Genomic DNA, 20,587 nt, shown 5'->3' with positions numbered 1-20,587 from the left:
TCCACTAACCCTCCTATCTCCCCCTTCTGAGTATTCTTCTGCGTGCAGCTCTCAGTAATTGTATAGCTCCTACATAGGAGTAAACGAAGTCTTGTTTCAGGCCCACGTAGAACCTATCTCTCTTAACCTTGCACATCGTTAATTCCGGCCTCCTATTATCCTCCCCTTGTTGTTCTTGAATGTCATCCTCATCATCGTCCACTTCAGTGACGGTAACGCTCGCCGCTAGGTTTGTTGTCGAACTTGCTCCAGTATTGCTGTCAATGCCAAAATCCTTTTCAAAATATACGCCAATCTCATCACTTCCTTCCACGTCATCTAAACCTACAGTTACCAGCTCCGTCGCATGTCCTGGCCTTAGACTCGCCCTTAGTCTCCTTCTGGCACTATTTCTACTGTCAACCGCAATGCTCAAATTCTCTAAATCTGGGAATAATTCTCGGATCCTATGTTGTGGTGTTGGTAGGTCGCTCGCAACCACTGCCACAAACCGCATGTGTAAGCTATCCAATGCTACATTCTTCCATTTTTTCATCGGTGCAATCGATTTTGGTGTTTCATCAAGCAAAAACCACCTCACATCGAGAAATATCGATGCCACACAATTTAGGAATAGGGTATCAATGGCAGGATTGAAGTAGAACGGTGTAATTCCAGCAACGGCCTCGCGGGGCTCTGTCACTGGCGGTGGATCGTATGCCATTAGACAGTAATGTTTTAAAGCTACTTCTCTTGATTCATGACTTGCATGCAAAAGTGTTGGAATTCGCCGCCTGTTTGATCGAAGTTTGGTTTTGAAGTTATAAGGTGAGCTGGTCGGACAACTAGGGTATAATTCGTGAACGAGAGGATCGGGTAATGCATATTCCCAAACAATTAGTCGTAGTTCAGTGGGTAGGTCAGGGAAGTGGGTGAATCGTTGAGTAAATTTTGCTGTAATAATGCTAGATAATTGACTTAACGCCCTCTTCTTCATTTTTGGAGGTGAGATGAAAGAGATTGAGGGGTGGTTGGATGATGTATTGTCGCCATCGTCTGCTCTTGTTGAATGCGAAATGCTATTCTTGAATCTCGTGGTTATCGTGGTTGTCATGATTGTGGATTCAGGCCTGGTCTAGAAGCGTAGATCCAACCTGGGCAGACGTTTGTAGTACAGTCAAGAGTAGACTACAGAAATCGAAGAATGATGTAATTCTAAGGCCGAAATCAATGCCTTGGGCGTCACTGTTTTAAGTGGTAATGTGATGGGCGACTTATCAAAGTATAAAGGACTGATGAATGGGTGGGTGTAGTGAATCAGAAGAAAAGTGATGGACGAATGAATATCAATCAACACTACAATAACATTGATTGCTATTCGGGAGAATTAAGTAACAGAAAAACATCGCAAGACTAACAAGACAACAAACGTGAAATTGAATTAAATCGAGTACTGCGCATAGAAGTGAAAGAGATGCTTTTTCCAGAAATTTGCTATCATCGATAATGATTTGGGGGTGGTTTAGAGAAGAGAGGAGGAAGCGGGGGAAAGGGAAAATAAGTGCACGGCACGCTAAGAGTATGGTAAGGTTACATGCACAAATAATTACAGTACGGACTAGCCTATTAGCCTAGTATAAGTCACTACGTACTGACTAATAATCCCAACGCTCAGCCTTGTCGTGCTTTTGAAATGTTTCAAATTAATAAAATTCATAACTTAAGTTTCTTTGGAAATTCCTCCATTTATGTACTGAGTAGAATTACCAATCCAACCCTCTTCATCCCATTTCGACTCTCAATTGAAGGACCAATTGAGCACATCCATATGTTTGTGCCTTGGTTGCCGAATCGAGCCCCCTCACAAGATCAATGTTTGAATAAAAATCCTTCTACTGGTATCTAGATTGAGGAATTTTGTATTTGGCGTCTATCATTTGTATCTCGTCACAGTTATCGTGTAGCTCCGCGGATCGACAAAGAGCGACCGGGAGTTTCATCAACCTGACATCAGATGTCTTGTAGCTTTCTTTTTATCATGCCACAGAAGCTCTCGAATAAAACACTGTCGTGTCCTTTCAACCATCGAATTACAACTTTCGTTCCTGGAAATTCTTCTTCGTGGTCCCCAAATGAGATTTTAAACCCAAAAGCCATATCCTCAGGCAAACTTGGCGAGGTAACATTTGGCTTCTCATCATTAGTCTCACTTAGATGCCGGCGTGACGCTCGAGACCAAACGGCTTTGTCGCAGAAGCCTGTACCAATGAATCTCGTTGACTCCCAGTTCCATAGCGTAATCTGTTTTGATAACATATCGTGTAGCCTTGTAGTGATGACAGCTTTTTCGCGTGTGCTGACCTAAAGACCACTCAATACTCAAGATACTGTAAAGCATGACGATTGACAAACCAGACCTACCGTAATCGTTTGCTCTGCTGGGAATGGCAGTAGACTCTTCTGTAAGCTTTTACAACCACGAGATACTGCAATACTTGGCCTTCTATCATTAAAGCTCCACGCTACTGCCCACCTTCTCGTTCTACTGCCCTGTATGAATTCTGTCACGGCATAGTTGTCAATTTGGTGCCTTTTCAGCTGCTCAATGACTTTCGATAAACTTGAGAACTTTCCCAGCATTGAAGTATACCATTGAACTCCATTTCGTAATTGCAAGGATTCAACTATCATCCGTGAGACAAAAGACACCTCACCACCTTCGCAGACCATTTCTGTTGCGGAACCGGTACAAGCTGTAAACGGGGGTCGTTGTTTAATAGATGCTGAAGATACGAGGTCTTCCGCTGAAGTATAGAATGGTGGATTGCAAAGTGTAAAGTCTAAACTTGGAGTTATCAACAAAACTTCCTTTTAGTTCATGAAGATAACAATAAGTACCTGTGACAACCTATCTCATCAAGAGGTATCAAAGGACCTTTTGATTCGGTCTGGATGAGCTGTATCCGGGCTTGCAGTTCATTGCTTTGGACGTTAGTTCTAGCAAAAGCAATGCTCCTTTCATCGATATCTGAATGTAATCAATGTTTATCCTTGAATCAAAAATGCAGAGGACAGACCTGTTCCAGTAAATCTCCATGAAGCCCGTTGAGCACAACCCAAAAGCGGATATATACAACTTGCTCCAGTACCAATATCGAGCCCATGAACTTGTCTATCAGGATTGTAAGAGTCGGTATAGACATCACTTGATGTATCAATAAGTTCTTGTAACCAAAGTATGTAGTTCAACCTATTAGGTACCTTGATCCATTCAGCTTAAAGCAACAATACCATATATAATTGGATACAGTTGGAGCTTAGATTAGACTTACTGGTGGGCAGAGTCGGTCTTGTGGAAGTGTTAAGTTCAGACCAAAGTCCCGTTTCAATAGCGATTTTGTGAGCTGCTGGACCGATTTAGGATCGCTAAAATCCAATTGGCCATTTGACTTCAAACTGGGACATGTTCAGCAGGCGCAGAAAAGTATAGAACAAATTGCAGTTACGATAGCAAACTGAATAAATGATCTCTCATGGGCGAAGTCAACAATGTAGAAGATATTCCCCTGGCTAAGAACCTACAGTTTACCAAAATCTGGATCTTGATTTCCTAGAGCGACAAAGTCGATCTCCTCCTTGTAAATATTTGCAGCTGCCGACATCTTCGAACGTGGTCAATGAAATCGAACGAACCTGGTACCTGGGTAATGACTATAGAGAAATCATCGAGGCCGTGATTGTGATTTGATACCAGGGGTTTTTAGATAGCCAAACCTGGAGATTTCATGAAGAAAGATGAATACTTGTGACGATTAATAAGCACAAAAAGGCGGGGCACAAGAGAGGGTTCAAGGAGGGGTAGCTTTTGGGAATAACTTCGCGTGGTTCAGGTAGCATTAAAATTCTGGTATGATGAGCTATGATATTTCATAAATCTAGCTAACTACCTAGTAGTGTCGAAAACCATTACTCCAGAAGTATCATTAATCGTAATTTCTTATAAATCATCACGAGTTCTTATTATCGTTAGATTTCTGCTTCTTTGTAGCAGGTCCTTCATCCTCGATTGGCTCCTTAGTTGGAACTTCTGGAAGCTCAACCTTGCTCGCTTCTGAGCTATCCTTGGCTGAACCAGTGCCCTTTGCTAACACAGCTCCATTCTCAGCAGATTCAACTTCGTCGACTTCCTCCCAATCGTCGTCGGCGTTAGATTCGGTTGTCGGAAAGATACGTCTGTAAATTTAATATTAACCAAAAGAATTGTCACAAAACTGAAGGGACTTACGGAATCCATTCGTTGTAAGCGGCAACATCCTTAGGAACGAAAGTGCAAAAAATAATCTTCTCCATCTTCGAACCCTTCTTACTTTCAAGGAATCTTCTAACAGTCATAAGTGCGACGGGGGCAGCTTCATCACTGGGATAACCATAAACTCCGGTGCTCAAGGCGCTGAAAGCGATAGTCTTGCAACCATTCTCGACCGCTAAATCCAAACTTGTACTGTAGCATCCTTCGAGATTTTGTTCAGAGACTTCAGGCTTATAGCTATCATAGACCGGCCCAACAGCATGGATGACTTTCTTACAAGGAAGTTCGTAGGCATCCGTGATCTTCGCTGATCCAGTCCTGCAACCGTTCAGAGTTCGACATTCTCTCAACAAATCGGGTCCAGCAGCGCGATGAATAGCTCCGTCGACACCTCCTCCACCCAGCAAAGAGTTGTTGGCGGCATTAACGATTGCGTCGACTTCGAGATGGGTGATATCACCACGAATCAAACCGATGCGATCATTGAAGAATTGATTTGGAGTTGGAGGTAATTCGTCTGCATCAGTTGTTTTGTAGGGGGTCAATTTCTTCAAGTGATAGAGGAGTGATACAGTCGGTATCTCGGTAGCTGATATAATAGACATAATTGTTTTGCTCCTAATCATCTACAAGATGTTGTAGATCTAAGTTTTGGGTTGGAGAAAAAAAGTCGGTTCAAAAGGAAGAAAGAGAGTAGTGTGGTTAATGAACTCAAGGCTACAGTACAATTAAATATTACATTGTAAATATACCTACCTACCTATATACTAGGTTGGTCTAGTAGATAGATACTACGTAACACAAGGCTACAGCTGCCTAGCTGCCGAGCCTACCTATCCGACAGCTATTAGACTTTTGAGTGTGCACGGACTCCCGTATCGTGCTCCAGCCACTTGCAGCTAAGTAGCTGAGCCACTAAGTCACTCTCGTCTTGCTGTTCGGATCCCTGTAAAGATATCGGGATGTCGGTGCTTTCAGCCCTCTGCTACAAAACGATTTTGACTCATTGTTGAACCCCTCCATATCAGCTTAACCAACAAAACAATCAGTGGAAAATATTAACCACCACTGAAGCTCCTGGATCTTGAAGAATTTCCAGAGACTCAAGAGCATTAAACTACACCAGAATCCCAACGATTTGATCTTATCGTTCAATATGGCGGACGCAATTACCGAAGGAACGGCCAAGCTCCAGCTTGATGAGGAGACAGGTGAGATGGTCTCGAAGGCCGAACTGAAGAAAAGATTGGCAAAACGCGCGAAGAAAGCAGCACAAGCAAAAGCAAAATCAGCAGCACCACCTAAGGAAGCTTCTGCAACCAAGCCTAAGAAGCCAGAAGAGACAAAAGCAGCAGAGCCATCAAATGTATTCGCCCAAGGATTTCTCTCAGAAGTGTACAAGGAGCGTCCTGTCAAACCAGTCTTTACTCGATTTCCACCTGAACCTAATGGATACTTGCATATCGGTCATGCAAAAGCTATTGCCGTCAATTTCGGATTTGCTAAGTATCATGGTGGCCAGTGTTATCTAAGATTTGATGACACCAATCCCGAAGCAGAGGAAGAGAAATATTTCACAGCGATAAAGGAAATGGTTTCATGGTTGGGATTCACACCTTACAAGATTACACATTCTAGCGATAATTTCGATAAACTTTACGAGAAAGCAGAGGAACTCATCAACTTAGGGGGGGCTTATGTTTGCCATTGCGGTGGTAAGAACTACTTTGCGTATGCTTGACACTGGCAAATACTAATAGATTTGATTTAGACGCTGAAATCAAAGCTCAGAGAGGAGGTGAGGCACGGGGTCCGAGATTTAGATGCGAGCATGCGAACCAATCGATCGAAGAAAATTTGAGAAAGTTTAGAGCCATGCGAGATGGCGAATACAAACCTAGAGAGGCATTCTTGCGCATGAAGCAGAACATTGAAGACGGAAACCCTCAAATGTGGGACTTGGCAGCATACCGAGTCTTGGATGCTAAACATCATCTAACAGGAGATAAATGGAAGATTTATCCAACGTACGACTTCACTCATTGTCTTTGCGATAGTTTTGAGAACATCACACACTCGCTTTGCACAACCGAGTTCATTCTATCAAGAGTATCCTACGAATGGTTGAATAGTACACTGAAAGTATACGAACCCATGCAGAGAGAATATGGTCGCCTAAGCATTACGGGCACTGTGCTTTCCAAGCGCAAGCTGAAGAAACTTGTGGATGATAACTATGTTAGAGGATGGGATGATCCAAGACTATATACATTGATTGGAATCAAAAGACGCGGTGTCCCTCCTGGAGCCATCCTTGAGTTCATTAACGAACTAGGAGTAACCACTGCTCCTACCAATATTCAACTCTCTCGTTTCGACCAGACAGTTCGTAAATACTTGGAGCTCACAGTCCCCAGGCTTATGTTGGTTCTGGATCCTGTACCTGTCGTCATCGAGGATGCTGAAGAGCTGGAACTCGACATCCCATTTTCACCCAAAGTACCCGCAATGGGCAGCCACGAGGTCAAGTTGACTAAAACTGTTTACATTGAGAGAAGTGATTTCAGAGAAGTTGATAGCAAAGATTACTTCCGTCTCGCTCCTGGAAAATCCGTCGGTCTATTACATATTCCATACCCAGTCAAGGCAGTCTCATTCTCTAAAGATGGAGACAAGGTCACAGAAATTCGAGCGGTTTACGATAAGGAGGGCAAGAAGCCAAAGACTTATATTCATTGGGTTGCAGAAGGTTCAAAGAATGTCGAAGTTAGAATATTTAACAGTCTCTTCAAGAGCGAAAAGCCAGATGATGCGGAAGGTGGCTTCTTGAACGACATCAACCCTGATAGTGAAGAAGTATGGCCTAATGCTGTTATTGAGTCTGGATTCGATGAGGTACGAAAACGAGCTCCATGGCCAGAAGCTGCTGGAGAATCGGAGCTCGGAAAGGGAGGTCCCGAATCTGTCAGATTCCAGGCCATGCGTGTAGCATATATGGTGAGCCATTTCCTCGATGTTTGTACTTTGAAACTTTTCTAATTTTCTCTAGGCAATGGACTCGGATTCAACGGATGATAAGATTGTATTGAATCGTATTGTAAGTTTGAAGGAGGATGCTGGAAAGTAGGGAATTAGGGGCCATTCTGCGAGGAGGCGAAAGAGCTTATCAATTGAGAAGTGCATGGGATACCATAAATGAAAGATTTTTTACAGAGAAAGTTACGTGTTATTAAGAATATACTAGCATCGAGAGACGGATCATGCGCAATAATTGAATGGATTGCCGAGTGAAAAGCGAATCATGAAGAATCCAAGAGATTCACTTTAATTTCCCTTGATCTCAGATGTGAGCAGTCCTCTCCAGCTAAAAAGTTTTGTTGCACCTTTGAAAAGCAGAATAATCGAGGGACAATTGATCGACTGATTGATGTTCATGAATTCGAAAGACTTGCAACGTTTGCGACAGTACACTTCACCATCACTACTATATCTTCGCCGACCATGATTGTTTGCGTTGATCCAACAGGAGATGAGAGAATGCTTCGGTCACTTAATTCTTCTTTTCAAACACGGTTTCTAATAAGTATGTACTATACAATGGAAAAAACTATGTGCGATGTGGCTTGGAAATAGCAAGAAATTTCAAAGTACTTGCTCAGAAAACATCCATAGATCCCGTTACTTCTTTCCCACCAACATGGTGCTACCCCACATTAAGACATAAATGTTTTCATGTATTTTCTATTCTTATAGATTCATATTGCCCTTACACACCGTCCTCTGTGGTTCGGGGTGCCTCTCTCTCGCAAAAGTTGCCTCCTTCATAAAAGGGCTCCTCTTTCTAATCTCCTCCCCCTTGACCAACAACAAGACCGGAGCTAGACTTAACACTAATGCTACGAATCCTAGTAAAGAGCTTGCCCATTGGAACCCTAAGTTTGTGTAGAGTGATGGACTTGCTAGTGGCAAGAAGGCCCCGAACATATTTCTTCCCAATGATGCTGCCGAGAGCGCTGATGCGTTGTATTTTTCGTAGGAATCGGTCAGATAGTTTACCACAGCTAGGTAGATGGAATATATTCCAAAGCCAACACAACCGATACCGAGAGTGGGGACAATCCAGGGAAGAGAGGGATAGGAGGACCAACCGTACCAGAAGAGACCCGCTGTAAACAAAAGAGAACCGGGAATGGAGGAATAGAGACGGGCTTCCGGGATTGGTGTTCCTGTCTTGGAACGTTTTGCGGATTGCAGATATAGGTGGTCTTGAATCGGATTTACGAAAGTGGCAATAATGGCACCAACGCTGAGAGAGAGTTGAATAAGGGAAGTCTGAAAGGTGTTGTAGTTGTAATTTGTGGAGAAGGTTTGAGTGACGGAGGATTGGAAGAGGAATAGCAGACCCCACGCGAATGATACCCAAAGTGTTTGCGAAAATACGACCCATTCGGTGCAAAGCATCTTGACTGGACGCTTGAAGGAGACCTTAAGTCGAGTAGCTACAGGTGGCACATCAATCTCAGCTTCCGCATAGCGTGGCTCTTCGTCTGGATTATTTTTGCGCCATTTCTTAGCTTCTCTGGCTAGAATTATATCCCCTCGAGTTTCCACCAAAAGAAACCAGAAAACGGGTAGAAGTCCGCCGGTGATTATAAGCAGAACCCAGTATATCCATCGAAAAGAGAGATATGTGGAAGTGATAGCACCGCCAACAAAGGGGCCGAGCGCAATTCCGATGACGCTCGTCGTTCCAAATAAGGATAGTGGCAAGCTTCGTTGTTGAGGACCTTTCCAAACGTCTGAAATAGTGCCACCAACAATATTGATAGCCACTGAAGAAGCTCCTCCCCCAAAAAATCGACACACAACCATAGTTTCGAAGTTCTGTGCTACTCCACATGGTATCAAAAAGATTAGGAAAATGATATATGCACCAAAGTATCCAGGCATACGACCCGAAGTTTCCGTCAATGGTACAAATAATAAGGGAAATATTGCAGCTCCAATATTCCAGGAAGTTGTAGCGAAGAACAAGTAGGGGAAGCCGGAGTTGCTGACGTTGAATAGAGCACTCATCTCATCGTTTCCCGCGCCGTATGCACCTGCTGGGAGGCCGAAAAGAATGGACTTGCACAAAATCTGTTAGAAGAAGCATCAATTGTTCAATATTTACTTACACAATAAGGACGGCTATAGTTAGCCTCCATTTGAGTAATTTAGACCAATTGAATCTGTCTTATTCAGCATTTTTCTTTGCGGTGCATTCGGAGGAGGGAGGCTCATTTACGGATTTTTCGGATCATTCTCGCCGTCCCAGTCATAAAGTAAAGTCCCATCTGTATTTCGTTCCTCCTGGCGACTTTTTTCTAAAGTTAATCTAGTGCTGCCGTCTATATCTTATTGTCAACATAAGAAGTACAAGAAAGTCTGAGGAACCCACTACTTCTCCCATCCTCATACGGTGTACCTGCGTGGCCGTTGGTACCAGTTTGAGTATCAGCCATTGCGTTCGTATGAGTAGAAATTTTAGCGGATTTTCATTTAGTTCTTCCTGGTAGTTATAGGAAGTGTTTGAAGTTTTTCAAACATCAATGGACATGTCATTTAATGCATAAGTCATTGCGAACCGATGGGTATGGGAAATTTCTTATATTTATCAGATCGAAGATCTGAAGCTTCGAATACCAGTATTATGCCTCTCTTTGTCAATGTCTAAATTACACTTTCTTACGTGCTATACGTAGGACTATAACCAATCTGATTCTCGATGGTGATCAACAGCAGTTAAAGTTCCATACGATGACAGCTACCCCACTTTGCACAGTTCTTTTACCAAGCTTGATGTCATTTTAGAGTTTGAGGAAATCACAAGTCGGGTTAAGATCGGATCCGCCCTTTCCTCTTCCAGCAGAGTAGCTTGATCGAACACGAATGTAGTTACAAAAATTCCAGATTGAAATCAAGGTGTGTTCCCGCACCGGGCCTCGTGCGGGCTAATCCGAGAATCAATTGATCGCATAACGGGAAGAGCTGATCTCATCTGAATTTCCCCTGAATCTTTCCCATTCACCTTGGTAAGCGAAAACATCAAAGAACCCCAGAGATTTCGGTGAGCACTCGAGTATTTCGACAAATGTATTTAAAAACTGCTAAATCTGCTTTCAATCAAGCTATTTTTAAATTATTGCTTCATATCACTATTACTATATCACAATGAGTGCGACGTCTTCTTTGCTATAGTAGCTCTCCCTAAAATATATAAACTAGCCAGAATTCGATAGCAAGATTGAAATAGTTACCTAAATAAAGCACAAATCAATTCTCGAAGAACCTAAACAATCGTCCAATTTGAACTTTGTTTCTGAAATCCTTATGTCAACTCCAGAGATTATAATCAAGGACTAGAAATTTAGATTTCCTATTGATTCAAAACTTACTTCTCATCTTTATAGTCTATCATTCGATATCTTATTCCGCCACTTATACAAATCCGTACATTTTCTTAGTGTAGAATTTAGAACACGAAAATGCTATCCGTTCAGAGATACAAGACCACGAAGACCCTAGAAGACACGCAAACAAATGAGCATACTCGAACCCGTGAGGACTGCATACCGCTAAGTTAGAAGTCAAATAGATCGTGATGATCTAGCCCTTCGCAGTTGAAGGTTGTCCTTATCTATATCAGATCAAGAGGCCTTAGACTATCTATTCGAGCACATTTGGTCAGGTTTGTACTTACATGGGAGCGGTCCAAAATCCTCCGAACTTGCTATGGAAGTTTTCCAAGAGATCCAGAGAATTTTTTTGGAACAGCTTAATGCAGAGGTAATCATTCAAGATTCGAAGAAATACAAAGATGCTTTTCAAGAAGCTTACAAGGGGAAATTTCAAGACCTTTTCGCACAGATGGATCATTTGCAATAACGGCAGAAGATTAATTCACAGTACTTACAGCGATTCTCCGAAACACAGAGGAAGCATGATAATCCTCACCAGACTTTCTTGAGGGAAGGAAAGAGTAGTTTGCAGAAAGGGAAGTGTATTGTATGGGGGGACGCTTTACAAGAGAGAGATGTCCAAGTCGAAGAAACTAAGTCGAACTCTTTACATTTCAACAGACCTGAACATGCAAGAAGCGAATATAAAAAGATGAAACCAAGACTTGATAGGGAATCTGTGCTAGAGGACCTAGATTGGTACCGACAGAAAATGTCTTTGCCGTCAACCTACGGAAAGAATATCAATATCTGTGGAGGAAATTGCTGGATTGACAACTTCCTAGGACTGGGAGACTAAAAAGAGGGAAGAAGCTTTATTGGAGAAAAATATTGAGGCTCCGGAGGAAAACGACCCACGGGTTGTTGTACCGGAGGAAGAAGCTGCAGTACAAAAAGAAGCATCGAACTCAGGAGGAACTCCAAACTCAAGTGAAGTCAACGGAGTAAAAGAGACTGAAAGGTAAACGGTTAATTATCCGGTGGAAGTGGTTTAGTCGCTCGAATTTACCGTCGCCGCTGTCTGACTCCAACGATGACTTAGAGGGAAACAGAGTTCTGAATCAGAAATACAACTAGATAATGACATTATCTAGTTTTCCTTCTATCTGAACTGTAAAGTCAAATACAGATTTACGTCCAAGAAAAAGGAACGAGCTGCTGGAACGAGTAACTTAGGATGAATCATTGAAGGGGAGCATGCAACGCAATATCTAGTCGTCTGATGGCCAGATAAAGGGTCACAGCAATGACAAGCAGAGATCACTCGGGTTCGAAAATTTTGGAGACATATCAGTCAAAAAACTGCCAAATCAAGCTGGGTTGTATAACGAGAAAATTGAGACTTGGATAATCTCAAATTTATAAACTGTCAAGTTACCACATGAGCCCAAAGAATCGTTACCCACGGATTTGCTATTTATGAAAACGGGATATGAGCTGATCTATGCATGGCAGCATGCATTTCTGCTCTTCTAATTTCTAGAGAATTTCTAGTATTGTATTATAATAGGCTGCAGAGAATGTGACACCAAACGCTTGCTTGTAAGTTATTATTGGCTCCCCCCAAACGCCACGCTGAAGTCGATGCCAAACGTGACATACCGCTCTCGGAGACGAAGGTACCAAGTGCTATCTTAATTTTGACTGCTAATTAAATAAATAACTAGAGAATCGCGAAATCAAAGTTGCATTCATCATAAGCTACTGATCATGACGCTATATGCACCTCTAAACTCAGATCTGTGCCAGATCCGGCGTCTGATCCTTCAACCTGCTGCCAAGTTCGATGATCCTCTCTACAGTCAACTCAGTGTCGTTTCTTTGGAGTCAAGCCCAGATTTTGAAGCTCTTTCATATGTATGGGGCTTAACCACACCAACCAAAACCATCAACCTAGGTGATCGCCTGGTTGCTATTGGCCCAAATCTCGACAATGCTTTGCGCAACCTCCGTCTTCCTGCCGCACCTCGTATTCTCTGGGTTGACGCTTTATGTATCAATCAGGATGATCTTGATGAACGTGCATCACAGGTTGCACTTATGAGACGAGTATATTCTGAGGCAAACACTGTGTTGATATGGCTCGGACCGGAGGCAGAGGGCAGCGAACAAGCAATGCGGAGTGTTGAAAGATTTGACAAGGCATATTGGCAAACGTATGATTTTCAAGCCCAATTTATGGAGATCTTGTTTCGACCCTGGTTTACACGCATTTGGACGGTGCAGGAGTTCGTCATGGCAAAGCATAGCATCGTGGATGGAAGAATGAAAAATCCTGTATTCGGATGCGGCAATGTTTGGGTCGAGTGAGTCAATGGTAATTTATTATTTCCAAAATATCAGATGAGAGTGTGAATGTTTATAAAAATTTGTACTCTAGAGCATTTGCTTGAAACATTTGCCAAAGACTTCCAGATCTCTGAGAGAGTATTGAGTGCTGGCCGAGCGACTGCTGATGTATTCATTTTAGATGGTTGCCATTCATTACAGCATGGGCGCATTTCTCAGACGATGGGAATATCATGGAAGATAAATACAAAAGAGCATATCGCGATGCGGTGGTAGAGACTTTTCGACCTGAATGGATTCGGACTGCTAATACAAGACCAGTGGGAACAGAACAGACCACTCTAGAAGGCGTTATTACAGGGCTGAGGAGTGCTTTTGGAGAAAACTTCATGCAGGACTTACCTTACTATACTGTACTAGAGATAGCTGAAGATATCCATCTCAATCCAGTGGTATGGAGAGCCAGACACACGGTCATGAGACATGTTCAATACGATTCTGTCGAAGCGAAAGCATTTTGGAGAAGAATGGAGCTCATGAAACGCGTTCCAATCACCTATCACGGATTTCTTATGCACTCTCGTGGCACTATCCACATACGAAAAGAGCCTCTAAGCCTTGAAACTGTCTTGAAATGTACAATGAACTTGCGCTCTACCGATCCACGCGACAAATTATATGGTATCCTCGGCTTGCTCAGCGAGGAAGCCAGAGCCGCAATTCACATTGACTACCACAAGCAGCCAGAATGGACATTTGTACCGACGATGATTTACATCATACAGCACGAGCCAAAGGGCCTAGCACTGCTTGGTCTTCTTTGGCGAACACGACATTTCAAAACCCCCCTTCCCTCATGGGTCCCAGACTTCACCATCTCGGCCGATTTTAACGACGAACATAATCCAGTTTTTTTGCGTGGGGGTTGTGCAAACCACGATTGGAAATGGCCTGAAGGTGTCAGAGCTACCGTTTCCCCGGACAGAACTACGCTCTGCGCCTACATGGCCAGTTTTGGTCGCGTCACTCATATCGTTTCTTTCATCGATGGCGATCGTGATTACTACGTCTCGCGATTCAAGGAGATCGAAGCCCTTCTTGCTGTCCAAGCACCTAGAAGGGAGCCTCTTTGGCACACACTTATTGGTATCCGCAATACCGATCATGAGTTGATAGTAACTTACCCCAGAACCTTTGAAGTATTGATGGGGCGTGTTCCGGAGCAAGATGGTGAGGCACAGAAGATGTTTCAAGATGCAATTTTGCCGATTGTTAGGAAGCGCAAGTTCTTTGTCACAGATAAAGGATTTGCAGGTGTTGCTACGCCGATGATTCGGGATGGCGATACGATTGCCATTATAGCGGGAATGGGTAGGGCGGCAGTACTTAGAGATACTGATTTCAAGGATTTAGAAACTGAGGGGAGGTCAGATGAAGGGAAGAAATCTAAGCGGATCACGGGGTTTGCATATGTGGGATGTCATGACAGAGATGGATTTGAGTCTCTAGCTAAGGAGGGCATGAGAGATCTGGGAAGACATACTTGCATTGCAAGAGATCTAGAGCAGTGTTATATCATCTAAAGCCGAGTCCGAGTCGAGCTCTTGATTCAAGTATGGATATTGAAGTAACAATGCTTAAACCGGATAGAGATATTCAAGTATCAGTGTCCGGTTCAATTATAGGAAGGTAAAAATATGAATATATACAATCGCACTCATTAATCTAAGACCACTTTAATAATTTTAACTATTGATGTTTCATGGTTGAAATTCAACAAGCGCAAGCATTGTGTGCAAGAGCTGCGTGACATGATTTTCTTACCCCACCAAAAAATAGCTCACTTTATTCACTGTAGAGTGTCGTGCACCACTGAAAGCTCGTGTAATTACAGTACAGAGAATTATAGTAAATTCACAACACAGCCAACGGTCTACTATGGTAATATAGAATCAACCACGTCTTCGAATCTCCTGATTGTCCACCAAACCCACAATTTTAGCCTTTCATTCATATCCTCACTTCTGATATTAAGCCAAACAAAAGGTTAGCCTATACACGCTCTACTCACAGCGGAAATTATCTGACATAAATTGATAGATTTGGGGAGCCTTTAAAGATCACGGACTCTAAATTTCGTCATGGTTTTACCAACAGAAGAAGATAGAACGCTCTGGCGTAAAGCAGTTCAAACTCCCGAGGCGATCACAGATGAAGAAAGACGCATCATTCTTGGCCTTGTTGATTCGGCCACTCAGCTCTCGAATTGCCTGGAAATTACTGGAATGACACCGGAAGCGCTGGAGAAAAAAGTTCTGATAAATTCCGCATCTTGACCAAGGGGGAGTGCCGACTGATTCGACATGGATATCATATTTGGGATCAGCCAGAGGCTATGGCAGCCAACAAGATGAATTGGCCTTTCGAAGATCAAATGGCTAGTATCGATGCTACAGTTGCTATCTTGACTCCGAATGAAGATGCTATCCGGAGAGCCGCAAGTCTTCAAGGCAATTCTATTGCAAAGCAGGAGAGTGAAGCTTTGCGAGTCGCACTACAAAAAGCTGCAGACAATAATGGGAAGCCATGCGCATGGGTAGAGAAACTAATCGACAGATCAATACCTCTGAATGCTATTAGCATGCAGCCTTCTTGGGGATTTGTTGTACTCCGAGATGCAAAGACAGAGTTCAGCAATGAAGATTGGGAGGTGTTTCTTCAGAAACTAGAAACTACATTCTTTGAAGGTGTGTCTTGGCTAGTAGGTGGAGAACAGATCAATCAAACAAGAAAACTTTTTTGGCAAGATCAATTTGTTGATGAGAATGACCACGAAGGTCTTCACAGGTATGAATTCAAAACTAAATCTTGCATTCTAAATAATAACTTTCTTAAGAGCTTTCCAGGACGTGGTCAGATTGAGCCCTGGACTTCAAAAGCAGATTATTCAAAACACGTTCCTTCTAATCACGCCTGAAGTAGTCGCATCGTTTGAGAGTAGCTCGATTACTCCATGGATATGGGCGTTCGATACGACTTTTGACCCCTCGGCTCCGATCCAAGCAGATTCTGTCACGAAATTCGATGGCAGGCTGAAGGTTGCATCCACCTCAGTGTTCACTTGGTTTTATGCTGCACGTAAGGAAGAAATTTATGGTATGAACCAATTTTGGGAATGTGCACAGAAGCAACCTGACCAGGTTTGGAAGGTTGCAACTGAGCTGGGATTATATCACGACCCTCTCGTTTCTTTGACGAAATGACCAATTGGGCCGTTTAATGCCTACGAGTTTCAAAGTTAGCCATGATATTGTTAGAAGTATGAACTTTAACGTAGTTTATCAGTGCGTACAACCATATCAGTGCGTGCACCACTTTTACCCTCAGATTATTACACTCTTCAATGTCATATGCAATTTAATTATTATTTATTATATAATCAAATAATAAAAAAAGGAGAATACTTATTAACTATTGAAACTATAAAAAAAAACAAAAAACTTTTTGATTTGGAAAACTATTAAGCTATATAATATTATATATATAATAGTTATGCAAAGAATAAATAGAATAAACTTTTATAATTGAATTTCGATTACAAAATATGAAAACTTATTAAAATGAAAAGAGTAAATATTATTTTAATATATTTTTAAATATAAATTCAAAAAGTTTCTTTTTAAATTTAAAGAAAATAAAAGATATAATAAATTAATTTTTCGAAATTGAGAAAAGGAAAAGCTATTACAAAGTTTTAGGTATATTGATTTATAAAACAATATAAAAAATTAAAAATATATTTTAATTGTATTTATAATTTTCAAAAACTTTTTATAAGAATTCTAAGCTTTTTAAAAAGTGGTTTCGATTAATTATAAATATATAAGCGAAATATAATATTTTGAATAAAGATTTCTATAATTTTAATAAAACAACTTTTATAATAGGAATTATATATATAACAATAATTATTATTAATATTTAGAGATACAAATACAAACAAATCAGTATAACTAAATAATCAAGAATAGATTATAATATAATATATAGAAATAAAAAGAATAAAATATTTCCCTATTTCTAATAATTCAAGAACAGATTTATCTCTTCAATTAATATATCGAAATCAATCTTTTTATGAATTAAATTATTAAATCTATATTTAATAAATAAACAAACAATAAAACAAATTTAGAATAATTGAAATACTTTAATAAATATATTAAAAATCAAAGAAAAAGCAAATATCGAATATTAATATTGGATAGGTATAAAAACTATAAATCAATATTATTTCAGAATTATTATAAAAAGAATAATATCAAATATATTATTATATTGTATTTAAATTATTTAATTTAATCATTGATATAAATTGTTTTAATAATCTAAATATTTATAATATTAAATTAATAGATTTATTAAGATATATTAATTATATTTCAAAAATTGTTTTTATAACTTTTAAAAAATATACAAAAAATTATTTTTCAAATATGAAATCAGAATTCTAAAGAATAAATTTAATTCTATTAATCTTAAAACTATATTCTCAAAATTAAATATTCGAATTTAATATCTATCCCCTCCTTTTTCAATTAAATCAATAAATCTCTCAAATCCTTTATAATCCAACTAAAGCTTTTTCTTAATTAATATTAATTAAATCTCAAATAATTTATATCAATCAAATTTATCTATATCTATATTTAAAATTATATTAATTCTAATTAAAAACAAAATAATTAATTTATAAAAATATATTTTGAATATAGAAATTTATATATTTCGAATAGCAAATAAGATATTAAGTAAATATTAATATATAAAAAAAATCCAATTATATTAAAAAGGAATATTTATTAAATAAAAAGCTTTTAATATATTATTTCAATAAAAGATTAATATTTAGATTTAATATAATAAATATCCAAAAAAAAAATTTAATAAAATTTTTTTTTATTCAATATTATAATAAATATAAAAAGATAGATTATAATATAAGAATCTATTAAAATAATATAATAGATTTTAGATTATTAAATTCTAAATAGTTTTAATCAATTAATTCAATTATTGTTGAATAATATAGATTTGAAAGTGTAAATTGAGGTAAAAGTGGTGTATGCACTGATATGGTGCACGCACTAATAAACTACGTTAATGGTTTAGAAAATAATAATTTTTCTATAACGTGATTCATATGCATGCGGGCCATATCACCATGTGGGCCACTTTCACCTCAATTCCCATATTCAAATTCATATTATTCAACAATCATTAATTCAATTGATTAAAGCTTTTAAAAATCTAATAATATAGAATCTATTATATTATTTTAATAAATTCTTATATTATACCCTATCAATCTATATTTACTACAACATCAATTAAAAAATACTTTTTTATTAGAATTTCTTTTTTTTTAATACTTATCATATTAAATTTAAATATTAATCTTTTATTAAAATAATATATCAAAAGCTTTTTATTTAATAAATATTCCTTTTTAATATAATTAAATCTTTTTTGTATATTAATATTTACTTAATATTTTATTTATCTTCTAAAATATATAATTTTCTATATTTAAAAGTGTATTTTTATATACTAATCTTTTTATACCTTTAACTAAAACTAATATAATTTTAAATATAAATATAAAAAAGCTTAATTAATAATAAGTTATTCAAAATTTAATTAATATTAATTGAAAAAAAGCTTCTATAGGATTATAAGGGATTTGAAAAATCCATAAATCTATATTGAAAAAAGAAGAAATAGATATATAAAAATAAATATTTAGTTTAGAAAATACAGCTTTAAGATTAAATAAAATTAATTCTATTCCTTAAAATTCGGATTTTATATTCTGATTTATAATTGATTTTTTATATATAGCTTTAAAAGTTATAAAAAATTCGATCTTTGAAATATAATTAATATAAATCTTTATAAAATCCTTAATTTGGGTATTATATTCTTATTTTAAGATATTAAAATAATCTATATTAAGAGATTGAATTAAATAATTTGAATATATTAATAAATATATATATTTAATATCATTCTTCTTATAATAGATCTGGAATAGTATTAATTTATAATTTTTATACCTATTTAGCATTAGTATTCTATATCAACCTTTAATTTGAGTTCTTATATATTTATTAAAATATTTTAATTATTCTAAGTTAGTTTTATTATTCTTTCATTTATTGCTTATAGATTTAATAATCTAATCTATAAAAAGATTAATTTCCATATATTAATTTGAAAAATGTATTTATTCTTACATTATTAAAAATAAAGATATTATTTCCCTAATAATATTTTTATATATAATAGTTATTGCCTATTCTCAATTACTTAATTGTATAATCTTACTTCTATTAAATCTCTTAAAGCTAGTAATAATTATATTAGCATTTATAATTCCTATTATAAAATCTGTTTTATTGAAATTCTATAAATCATAATCAAGAATACTAAATTTAGCCCGTATATTCAAAATAAATTGAAACCAATTTACAATAAACTTAGAATCCTTGTAAAAAACTCTTTGAAAATTATAAATACAATTAAAATATATCCTTAACTTTTTATTATATTTTATAAATCGATATACTTATTGCTTTTTAACTCTTTTTTTTTCTCTGGAATTAAAAATATAATTAACTATATTTTCTATTACTTTATATTTAAATACAAAATCTCTCAAATCTAAATCGATTATATATTAAATAATAATATCCTCTTTTAATTCTAAAAGATTATAAAATATATACCAATATTTGGTATAAAAGATAGATTTGTTTATTCTATGTTGAATTATAGTATATAATATATTATATACTTTAATAACTTTTTGAATACTTAGTTTTTTGTTTTTTTGTATAACCTCAATAACTAAAAGGAGTTATACTTTTTTATTTGTAGATTCCATAATAAATGATTGATATATCGCGTGTTGAATTGAGTGAGTGGGAATTGAGGTGAAAGTGGCCCACATGGTGATATGGCCCGCATGCATATGAATCACGTTACCGACTTTCTGGGTCCATGATTTATTGGTATATGAAAATGCAAGGCAAATACCTGTCAAATAATCAAATTATATGCCCTGATTCTACTTGTGACTCTTTACTACTCAATCATGTTTAGCAAACCATTTGATTCATTTTGAAAACGCGCCGTTAATACTTAGCAAGACTGTGCTCCAATATTTCATATAAGTTGTTTCTAGCGTGGGTTCGGGAGAACACGGAGCAGCATATTTAATACTTTGACCATTTACTCCGCTTTGGAGTTTAGATGTGTGTTCTATCTACACGCAATGGAAACGAATATAGCAGAGTTTGTAAAAACACTCATGAGACCGACTGTATCGTGATATATATTTAGAATCATCGAACTTGAGACATTTATTCCCCCAATCTAACTAGCTCTTCACCGGTAGTAGTGAGAGTTTCCCTGACTCTTAGTGCATAATAGTCGAGCAAGATTCAGA

General features: G+C 38.0%; 7 protein-coding genes across 7 annotated transcripts; 3 read left to right on the top strand and 4 right to left on the bottom strand.

Moving 5' to 3' along the window:
* Positions 1-13: 13 nt before the first annotated feature.
* Positions 14-1,093, bottom strand: EAE97_005133 (uncharacterized protein; the record flags this gene model as incomplete). The annotated part of the gene is made up of 1 exon (XM_038875645.1): positions 14-1,093. The coding sequence occupies one exon, from the start codon at positions 1,091-1,093 to the stop codon at positions 14-16; it is 1,080 nt and encodes a 359-aa protein (XP_038734002.1).
* An 896-nt stretch (positions 1,094-1,989) lies between these two features.
* Positions 1,990-3,641, bottom strand: EAE97_005132 (uncharacterized protein; the record flags this gene model as incomplete). Its single annotated transcript, XM_038875644.1, has 6 exons — positions 1,990-2,340; positions 2,401-2,824; positions 2,878-3,007; positions 3,057-3,240; positions 3,312-3,435; positions 3,562-3,641. 6 exons carry the CDS (start codon positions 3,639-3,641, stop codon positions 1,990-1,992), a joined length of 1,293 nt encoding a protein of 430 aa, XP_038734001.1.
* Positions 3,642-3,879: 238 nt separating this feature from the next.
* On the bottom strand, positions 3,880-5,049 carry EAE97_005131 (uncharacterized protein). Its single transcript, XM_038875643.1, has 2 exons — positions 4,265-5,049; positions 3,880-4,212 (listed from the first exon to the last, which is right to left on the bottom strand). Exons 1-2 carry the CDS (start codon positions 4,912-4,914, stop codon positions 3,987-3,989), a joined length of 876 nt encoding a protein of 291 aa, XP_038734000.1. The 5' UTR covers positions 4,915-5,049; the 3' UTR covers positions 3,880-3,986.
* Positions 5,050-5,444: 395 nt separating this feature from the next.
* Positions 5,445-7,415, top strand: EAE97_005130 (uncharacterized protein; the record flags this gene model as incomplete). The annotated part of the gene is made up of 3 exons (XM_038875642.1): positions 5,445-6,003; positions 6,060-7,285; positions 7,338-7,415. 3 exons carry the CDS (start codon positions 5,445-5,447, stop codon positions 7,413-7,415), a joined length of 1,863 nt encoding a protein of 620 aa, XP_038733999.1.
* Positions 7,416-7,943: 528 nt separating this feature from the next.
* On the bottom strand, positions 7,944-9,792 carry EAE97_005129 (uncharacterized protein; the record flags this gene model as incomplete). The annotated part of the gene is made up of 5 exons (XM_038875641.1): positions 7,944-7,991; positions 8,063-9,415; positions 9,466-9,478; positions 9,576-9,678; positions 9,729-9,792. 5 exons carry the CDS (start codon positions 9,790-9,792, stop codon positions 7,944-7,946), a joined length of 1,581 nt encoding a protein of 526 aa, XP_038733998.1.
* A 2,706-nt stretch (positions 9,793-12,498) lies between these two features.
* EAE97_005128 (uncharacterized protein) lies at positions 12,499-14,660 on the top strand (the record flags this gene model as incomplete). The annotated part of the gene is made up of 2 exons (XM_038875640.1): positions 12,499-13,094; positions 13,259-14,660. 2 exons carry the CDS (start codon positions 12,499-12,501, stop codon positions 14,658-14,660), a joined length of 1,998 nt encoding a protein of 665 aa, XP_038733997.1.
* Positions 14,661-15,036: 376 nt separating this feature from the next.
* On the top strand, positions 15,037-16,340 carry EAE97_005127 (uncharacterized protein; the record flags this gene model as incomplete). Its single annotated transcript, XM_038875639.1, has 3 exons — positions 15,037-15,123; positions 15,178-15,924; positions 15,974-16,340. Exons 2-3 carry the CDS (start codon positions 15,473-15,475, stop codon positions 16,338-16,340), a joined length of 819 nt encoding a protein of 272 aa, XP_038733996.1. The 5' UTR covers positions 15,037-15,123; positions 15,178-15,472.
* Positions 16,341-20,587: the final 4,247 nt, after the last annotated feature.

The sequence above is a fragment of the Botrytis byssoidea genome (assembly GCF_014898295.1).
Source record: "Botrytis byssoidea strain MUCL 94 chromosome Unknown BBYS_008, whole genome shotgun sequence".
Taxonomy (NCBI): Eukaryota; Fungi; Ascomycota; class Leotiomycetes; order Helotiales; family Sclerotiniaceae; genus Botrytis; species Botrytis byssoidea.
The sequence above is the reverse complement of the archived record's forward strand: the minus strand, read 5'-3'. Positions and strand labels throughout refer to the sequence as shown.